At 46.8% G+C, this 9437-nt stretch overlaps 1 protein-coding gene across 1 annotated transcript in view; it reads left to right on the top strand.

The window, feature by feature from the left end:
- The first annotated feature begins 6730 nt into the window (after positions 1 to 6730).
- The window catches only part of angptl4 (angiopoietin-like 4), a 7330-nt gene continuing 4623 nt past the window's right edge, over positions 6731 to 9437 (top strand). The window contains exons 1-3 of the mRNA XM_015975079.3: positions 6731 to 7290; positions 7628 to 7738; positions 7802 to 7874. Of these exons, the coding sequence (XP_015830565.3) occupies positions 6832 to 7290; positions 7628 to 7738; positions 7802 to 7874 (643 nt within the window). The 5' untranslated portion in view covers positions 6731 to 6831. The remainder of the gene's footprint in view (positions 7291 to 7627; positions 7739 to 7801; positions 7875 to 9437) is intronic.

Below are 9437 nucleotides of genomic sequence, written 5' to 3'. Positions count from 1 at the left end.
AATCCCTGTGTTTGCTAACATCATGTAATATTGTTAAAGTTCCTTATGAGCCCCAAGACTGCAGCACAGCCCCTCCGCCTTTATCATACCCTGTGGAGGAACATGTGCAGCTTACTGGATGCTTGGGAACAAAGTTTTATAGAGCTCCGGGAGTTGACGTCACTTCTCCAGGCATGCAACAGTTCAAATCAAAACGGCGCCATCTTGGCAGGCAGAAGCCGGCAGCTGGACTATTTGTTATTGTCAGAAAACTCAATCAAACGGGAAATATGGTAGATTCCTGTTGTGCCCCAGGATGCAGAACAGACGCGGATGACATAAGGAATGAGCCATCTACAGGATTCCCCAAGATCCGGAGCTCCACAAACGTTGGATCATTGTAATAAAACGCGCTAGTGACCGGGCTAAAATGAAGCTGTGGGACCCCGAGAGTAAAGGTTTTCGCTTATGCAGCGACCGCTTCATATCAGGTACTTAAACCAATGTTTCCTCAACTGTGTATGGTATTTATTTTAAATGCTTTTATTATGATTCTTAGTGGGCTTCCTAAACTTATTTTGGCGTGGCTTTTTCTGTCTTATTACTCATAGAAACAAGTAAACATCACGTAAAACGTTGCCTCGTGAGTTCTGCGTGCTGCCGTTTACGTGTTTTATGATCACAGCAATTAACCGGCTAAGCTGTATTTAATTTTTAAGCAATGGTTGATCAATTGTCAGATCACACATAAAAAGCACTTTGGATTGCTATTATCTGTCTCACCAAGACAGATCTCAGACAGATCCTGAGACGCTCCTGCTGACATATTTATTTTATTCACGGATAAAATCAAACTAGTGATTTCTCTTGGTGTTCAGTTTATACATTCAAACAGCACAGCACTCTATTTAAACTACTTACATGTAAATCTGTTATTTGTCCATCCATCCATTTTCATCCGCTTATCCGGAGTCGGGTTACGGGAGCAGCAGCCTAAGTCGAGAGACCAGGACTTCCCTCTCCCCAGCCGCCTGAGCCAGCTCCTTCGGGGGAATCCCAAGGGGTTCCCCGGCCAGGTCCGGTAAGAAGCCCGCTCCGACAGCTTCTGGGGTTTTTAAAAAGTATCCCAGGGGCACGGTAAGGGTCGGAGATGTTTAGTCTATTTAATTTCTGACTATATAAAATGATTTATTCGGTTTAAAAGTGTGAAGTAAACTCCGACGAAGTAAAATCCAAGCCGATCCCGTTCAATTTGTTTACATTTGTTGCCTGCCGACATGGCGTCTACTCTCTGAGAGTCACGTGACGTCCGGAGCTCTACTGAGCATGGTCCAGCCAGCCGCGGGGCGTTTCTGTTGGGCTACAGAAACACAGCGGGTTGTTGCCCAATCAGGAAGTTTCAGTAGTATTTTTTGATTCTCCTCACAATCATCCAACACTTTGAGGCCTTGAACATGGGGCATAGCATTCTTACAGGAAACAAGGAAATCACCAAACTCTCTCTACTTTAGTGACTCCTCTGGTCCAATCTTTGGTCAACTGCTTAGTTATGCCCGAAAAGCTCTTTGAACTACAAATGGGTGGCCATAACGTTTGTCCAGAGCATCCCGAGCTTGGCTGTAAGCTTCCTCATCACTGTGATAGAAAGTCCCTTCTAAAACACAAAGAGCTTCTCCACTGATGTACTTATTCAAGCAGAACAGTTTACGGGCTGGATCTGTGCAGCTAGTCTCAATAAGAGCCTCGGAGCAAGTGCTCCACTCATAAACTTCAGTGGGTCTCCTGTAAGGGTAAACGGCTCCGGTACTGGAAGTCTAGTCGCTGCTGAAGAGTCCTTCAAAGCTTGAACTGGAGATAACTCACTTCTTTTGACGCTACTCCGGTATCACAGTCGGGCGCTGGGAGGTATTTTGGGATCTCGTTGGTTATACCTTCAAAGTTAGGAGGTGCTGTTCTCTGGAGAGCTTGGAGGACTGATGAGGTTTGGGAAGCTGACTGAAAGACAAAGTACTTTTTACTTCACTGTTTCTTAGTTCAGCATTCACATTGAATTCAGCCTCAATAACCTCAAGATCTCTTTGCCTTTCCAACCATTTTAATCTCTCTTGTTGAGCTAATACCTCCTTTCTTTGGGCAGAAGCTTGTTTCAGCTGGTTTAGATGCCAACCGTGCCGCTGCCTCTGCCTGACTTCCTTGCTTACTGCAACTGTTCTGGCTACTTTCAGCCCTAGACACAGTTGAGCCATACGATGACTCAGCATCTTCTCTCTGGAGCAACTGAAGGAGTGAGTCTTTCACAGCAACTGCATCAAACTCCTTATCGACATCTGCATAGTGCCTTTTCAGAAGCAACATCATCTCAGTAGAAACTGAAGGGTAGGGGTTAGATGGAGTAGTCGGTGTACGTAATCTTGCTGTAGGTCAGATTCACACTTTCCTACTGATTTTTCAGTTAACTCTGCTTTTGAAGAGTCTTTTTTAAGTTTGGACCTAGGGAGTTGAATCTCCGCTTTAGAGTTTACATACCGGTATGCTGACACACTTTCTCTCTCTGCTTGTTATCTCAGTCTGTTTAAAGTCAGGCGTTTTTCCTGTTAGTTGTCTTTGACGCTCCGAGCGTCTCACCTCTGTCTCAGGTTGGGATGATGGCTGAAGCAAACCTGTTTTATGTGTTTCAAGATCTTTTTCACCTAAACGTATTTCAACTTCCTGTTTTTCTGCATCTTCGACTTCAGTTTCTAATTTCTTTTCTAGACGTGACCTTTCACCTTCTGAAGCTGCAGGTACTTCCTCTGAAACACGAGTTTCTTGTGCACTCTGCTCTATTTTAAACCAACAGCTAAGAACAATGAAAGAAAACAACAAGAGAACACGACTGCAAATATCAAACTGTAAAATAGAAACAAACTTTTTTTTAACAAACTTTCAAAAAATATAAAAAATCTGCAGCACGCACCTTTAATGTCCGTTTTTCTCCTTTCAGCTCGTAGATACAGTCTGACCTGGTTTCCATAAGACGTTGAAAAGCTCTGCAAAGTTGCTCAACTCCCAAAATGTCGTATGGTATGTTGTTCTTTATTTCACTCGGATCGGGCCGCAGACTGTTCCGTGTGGACTGCCGTCTTCAAAGCACGGCGTGCACGGCTCTGGCTGCGTGCTTCGTAACAGGCCACGCTTTCACTGTCACTGCTCATGAAGGACATTTAGTTTTTGTGGAACAAAACGCCACGCTCCAACTGATGTTCCACTTGTTCTTTTATCTTCTTGTTAGCAGCAAACACCATGGGAAACTACGGTGAAATGGACAACAATAAACACAAATATTCATTTTAGTGACATAAATAATTACTCAGATATTAATGCTAATACAGATAAATATACAAACACACTGTGCGCGCCTCTCCGCTTAATATTCGCAAGCAGTTTCAGTCCATGTCCACTTTTCTTCGTCCAATACGAGCTTTTCTGGCCGCCTCTCCGTGCTGCGTGTCAAACATTCACTCCACTCCTTCATCTCCTCACGCTTAGACTACTGTAACTCTCTTTTCACGTGTCTGAGCAGAACCTCCCTGAACCGTCTACAGGTGGTTCAGAACGCCTGTGCTCGGCTTCTGACCAAGTCCTCCAAACACACCCACATCACCCCGCTTCTCCTCCAGCTTCACTGGCTGCCAGTCAACTTCAGGGTTCATTTCAAGATCCTGGTTCTGGTCTATAGGGCCTTACATGGACAAGCACCATCTTCCATTGGTGATCTTCTTAGTCCCTACACCCCCAGCAGGTCCCTGAGGTCCAGTGACCAAAGCCTACTGGTTGTGCAGCACCAGGCTAAAGGTCAAAGGTGACAGATCATCTGCTGCTGTGACCCCCAGACTCTGGACCTCTCTCCCCCTGAGCCTGAGATCAGTGGACCTTCCTCAGGATCCACTGACTTCCCTCTTTCCTGTTCACTCTCTCTCTTTCTTAACATTTTTTAATAACAATTGTCTGTTTTTGCTCATTTTAAATATATTTTTCAACATTTTCTAAATTATTTTTTATATTTATACATTTTTTGTTTTTGTGAAGCGCCTCGTAATTTTTATCTTGAGAGGCGCTTTAGAAATGATTTTTTCTTCTTCTTCTTCTTCTTCTTCTTCTTCTTCTTCTTCTTCTTCTTCTTCTTCTTCTTCTTCTTCTTCTTCTTCTTCTTCTTCTTCTTCTTCTTCTTCTTCTTCTTCTTCTTCTTCTTCTTCTTCTTCTTCTTCTTCTTCTTCTTCTTCTTCTTCTTCTTCTTCTTCTTCTTCTTCTTCTTCTTCTTCTTCTTCTTCTTCTTCTTCTTCTTCTTCTTCTTCTTCTTCTTCTTCTTCTTCTTCTTCTTCTTCTTCTTCTTCTTCTTCTTCTTCTTCTTCTTCTTCTTCTTCTTCTTCTTCTTCTTCTTGCGTATCTTCGAGTGCCACACTTCCATCCAGCCAGCAGGTGGCGTAAAATCAACAAAGAAATTAACTTAAATATTTCCACAGTTGAACCAAACAACTGAGAATGAATAACCACATCTAACTGTGACAGTTACAACATTTGAAAACAATCAGACCAAAGTGCTGAGCAATGTTTAAGAAGAACAAATGAAACGGCAGTAAAAGTAACAGTAAGATCAACAAAAACAAAGTAAACCAGTACTAGGATACCAATAACACTCAAAAGCTACAGGACTTTCTAACTGGATGTAAAACCTGTTGTAGCACGCTCACACAGAGGCACACTTACAGCCACCGCTTTGCTGAGCGTAGACGTCGTCCTTCATTATCAGAGGAAAGGAGCCGAGTGGTAAATGCAGAGGTCGGACCTTTAGGAGCTCTGACAGCAAACGGCTACGTCTTAAAACAACACGAGGTGTGACTGGAAGCCGGTGCAGGGACTCGTTCTTTTCTAGTTTCCGGTTAAAGTCCAGCGGCTGAAGTCTGCAGCAGCTGCAGACACAACGGTGTGCTGGGATAGACCAGCATCGGTCCACAGGTGGGGTCACAGTCGGACATCCAAGTAACAGACCCGGTTTCCACGTCCAACACGGGTCTGGAGCAGGGCCGAGAGCTGCTCCACCACCACCGAGCCTTGGGAAGCGCTTCCTTAGTTATGTGCACAACAGTGACCTTTGACCTAGAACCGATTTGAGTTTAACTGAACTTCATGTATAATAAACACATTTTAAGGTTTTTAACAGGTTAATTTCTATATCAGAGAAAGTCCCTTTAGGAGTCTCTACAGTCCTATCTTCTGCGTCCTCCACCCTCAGACCAACTAACTCATGTCCTCTCTCACCTCATTCTTAAATCTCCTGCCCTGACATGTCCAAACATCTCAGTGGGACGTGATCATCTAACAGGCTGTTCCTCTGATGGACTCGTTCCTGATCCCACCCTCCTCACTCCCACAGAGAGCCTCAACATCTTTGGAACCTCCTCAGATGTTGTCGGACTTGTCCTCACCCAACATGGCTGTCCTCACGTCGGTCTTCTACACCTTTCCTTTTACGCACATCTGACATCCACCCCTTCTAACCTGCTCCACATGCTTCTTCACCTCTTTTCCAACTTCTCTGTTGCTTTGGACCATAAACCCTAAGTCCATGAAGACCTCTACCTTCTTTCCTTCTACTGCCTGTAACATCACCGTTCCCTCTCGTTTACACACATGGATTCTGCTTCTCCGGGACACATCTCCACCTCTCTAGCTCCTCCTCTACCTGCACCATGCTCTCACAGCAGATCACTGGCATCTGCAAACATCAGAGTTCATGGAGACTCCTGTGGCATCTCCTATCAGCCCGTCCATCACCAAAGCAAACGTGGAGGGGCTCAGAGCAGATCCTTGGTGCACTCTCAAATCCACCTTGTAACTCCTACAGCACGCCTCGCTGCCGTCTCACAGCTCTTCTACATGTTCTTCACCACTCTTAACACTTTTTGGTAACTCCAGACCTCCTCATGCACCACAGCTCCTCTCTCAGCACTGCCATGACCTACTCTGCACTTCTCCGTTAGCATCCTTGGAGCTAAGGTAGCATCTGTAGAATGCTTTCTTAGTATCAAACTGTTCTGCTGCTCACCAATGTTCACTTCTGAAGCCTAGCCTAGCTCCCATTGCTAGCTTGGTTCCTCTGTAGCGTTAGACTTGATAGTGCATGTTTAGTTATGAACAACAACATGGCTGTAGTTACCACAGTCGTGTGAGCATCCATGGTTGGGATCACATAAAGAGTGATTTAAAACATGATGTTTCCTACTTTGCTGAGCGGCGAGTTGTGCTGTTTTAGAACACGCCCGAGGGCACCTTATGGGGCACCAGGTTGGTGACCCCTGGTCCAGACTGATGAGACCTGACCTGCATGTCCATGTCATGCTGACTGGTGGGAAACTCTAAACGTGATCAACTACATGAAGGTGGTGAAAGGCTGAAATAATCTCATATCATTTAAATATTGATGTAAATGGTTCCTTCATCCCACCAAAGAGACTAAAAATGGACAAAATCCTTCCTTCCTGACAGAACCAGCTGATCTTGGTTCTGTATCTTGACGTTTAAATGGTTCTGACCCGAAACAGCCAGTTGGGTTGGGTTCTCCTCACTCCTGAGTGTTCCTGTCCTCTCTGGACGGGATCACCACCCAGCTACATCCGGTGATGGAGAGAAAAGCTGTTCTACAGCCAGGAGGCAGCAGGCTTCAACAGAAACAGTTCATATGGAGCAAGATTAGCTGCACCCCCCTCCCACTGCTCCGCTGGCCAATAGCAGAGCAGCGGGACTACATAAGAGCAGAGTGCTCCTCAGGAGCCTGAGCTCTCAGATCCAAACCAACCAGACAGAAGGGACAGGATGAAGACCGCTCTGGGACATCTGTCTCTCTGCCTCCTGGTGCTCTCGGCCTCGGGTTTTCCTTTTGAGAGGAAAGGAAGTACTCCGCCTGGAGCCAAGGAGAAGCGCGTGCAGTATGCAGCTCGGGATGACGTTAACATCATCGCGCATGGCCTGCTGCAGCTGGGTCAGAATCTGAAAGAGCATGTGGACAAGACCAAAGTCCAGATGAGGGACATTTTCAACAAACTGAAAGCATTTAATCGCTCCATGTCCGACATGGGAAAGGACAGCCTGAGGCTGCAGGCGCGGGCTTTGGAGATGGAGGACCGAGAGGGCCAGCTGCTCAACGTCACGGTGGAGCTGAGGGACAAGGCGGAGGAGGTGCAGCAGGAGAGGAGGACCATGAGTGAGAGAATGAGCCGGATAGAGGAGAAGGTGGACAGCATGCTGCAGGGAGACAAAGGACCCGACATCCAGGTGAGCCTGTGTCCAGGTAGATTTCAGACTAACGTCAAGAATTCGTGCTGCGGGCAGGACCGCACCGAGCCTGCGCTGCGGTCCCTGTAGGCGCTGTGGTTACTGCGCATGGAGGCGCTGTGGGCGCGCAGCACGCGCAGACAGGGACAAAGCGTCCCGCAGACAGATGGAGCGAATAGAAGCCGGGGTTCAAGCCCGCGGGACGAGCGGAGGTTTGTCGCTATGAGCGCAGAATGTGCGCTCAGCGGTGGGAAATCCGCTGTGGAGGCGTTACGTAACCGCACGGGGGGGGGTTCCCTTACGCACATCACGCAGCTGACATGTTTGTGTTTGTCAGCTGGTGCTGGAGGCGCAGAGCAGACGCATGGAGGAGCTGGCGGAGCGCGTGCGGCTCCAGCAGGACAAGCTGGACAAGCAGAGCACGCGCCTCAGGACGCTGCAGAGCCAGGTGAGTCGGCTTCACACTTCCGCTCATTGCTCAGGATCATTGTTGACCTGAGGCCATTTTCAGATCCAGCGCTCCAGACCGAGGCCCGAGGCGCATGCGCAGAACTCCGCCGAGGAGCAGCGAGACTCTCCAGTAGGTGAGTAATTCCGAACCTCTCAGAAATCCTCCTGACTGAGTCTGAAGGTGACTTGGCAAGCTCCGACCCTAAACGTGGCGAACCATCTGTTCATAAAGGAGCTTAAAGGGTTTCTGCAGACTTTACCGAAGAAAACACTTTACAGGAAGGGACTCTTAACGCTGCGTAGCGCGTTATTAAGCATTAATGAACGGCCTCAGGTCATGCTTAACATCACGTCATACCATGCATTACTAAGCAGACCCCCCCCCCCCACCCCCCCACCCCCACCCCACACCCCCGCGCGCCCAAGTGCGTAGTAACGTGTTCAATACTGGAGGGGACACGTCCCAGGTTCCTACGCCCTTGCCCCCCCCCCCCAGATGGACACTCAAAGAAGATGCGTTTTAAAAAGTTGCAACTAATTGAATTGACACCCGGCGTGAAGGGCGTTCATACATGTGACGACGCCGTGTTCTAGAAGGACGGCGTGAAACAAAACAAAAGCTGCTGAATGTAACATCAAGAGATTGAAGACACGCAGCTGTGGAGTTTTGCTAAATTATGTCTGCATAGTCCAAGTTCGGAAACAAAAGCAGACTTACAACACGTTTCATTATTATGAGATCAAAACAACCGATAGATTCATGCAGAGTTTTCAAATGTGTAAAACTAGTTCTTAAGAAATCTCACATAAGATTAAAGACAAATCAGGTTCCAACCAACCAAAACTATTAAAGTGTATCCGATGGTAGCATTTGTGAAGAGTCTAAAACAAGTTCAGATCACCATAAACAGCAGAATTAGACGTGTTTCTCTGGAAAAGCGTAGAACTTGATTGTTTTATATTTGGTCCGAAGACTCAGCCAACAGAGAAATGGAGTTTTTGACAAACCTCTGTGAACGGACCGTCCATTAGTCAGTCGTACTTGCCGGCTCCTAGAGCCCAGATCAGCATCGGAACCAGGTCGGGGAGGGCCGCGCTGAGTTCCAGAAGAGGAGCCAGAGCTTTTAAAAGCTCCAAGCGGGCCAGGGAAGCTGGTTTATGGGTCAGAACCAGGTCCGAGACTCCTGCCCTGAATAGGATGACAGGCGTCTGACCCGCTCTCTAAAGCGCTAAGCTACGTTAGGTAAACGGATTCAAACGAGTAGGAAACAGCTAACAGACGCTCATTATGGTTTATTATTGTCAAGAATCAATATTATATTAACTGACATAATACTTTAATCGTGTGGAGCACGACAGTGGTCTGGTGAACTTTATGATGCTAGCACACGAGTTTAAGCTAGCTAGCTAGCATCGTTCACTCCGCGAGACACCTGACACCAAAGCTAACCTCTCCGCTTTAACCGATGGTTTCTCCCTCTGGTTGGTCTCTGCTCTCTGGGGCGAGCAGCAAACTCATAACTCTATGGTTCTTGTCCATCTGAAGTAGAATTATAAACATGTAAAGTTTCCTCTGTAGTATACATTTTTATTTAGAACAAGTTCCTGTTATCGCTCTCTAAATATTAGTTGAAAGGAGGCTCTAATCCTAACCAGTATGCTCTTTAAAGGTTCCTTATCATGTTCTTTGATCCTAT

The sequence above is a fragment of the Nothobranchius furzeri genome, chromosome 11 (genome assembly GCF_043380555.1).
Source record: "Nothobranchius furzeri strain GRZ-AD chromosome 11, NfurGRZ-RIMD1, whole genome shotgun sequence".
Lineage (NCBI taxonomy): Eukaryota > Metazoa > Chordata > Actinopteri > Cyprinodontiformes > Nothobranchiidae > Nothobranchius > Nothobranchius furzeri.
Note: the sequence above shows the minus strand (reverse complement) of the source record. Positions and strands in the feature narration are given on the sequence as shown.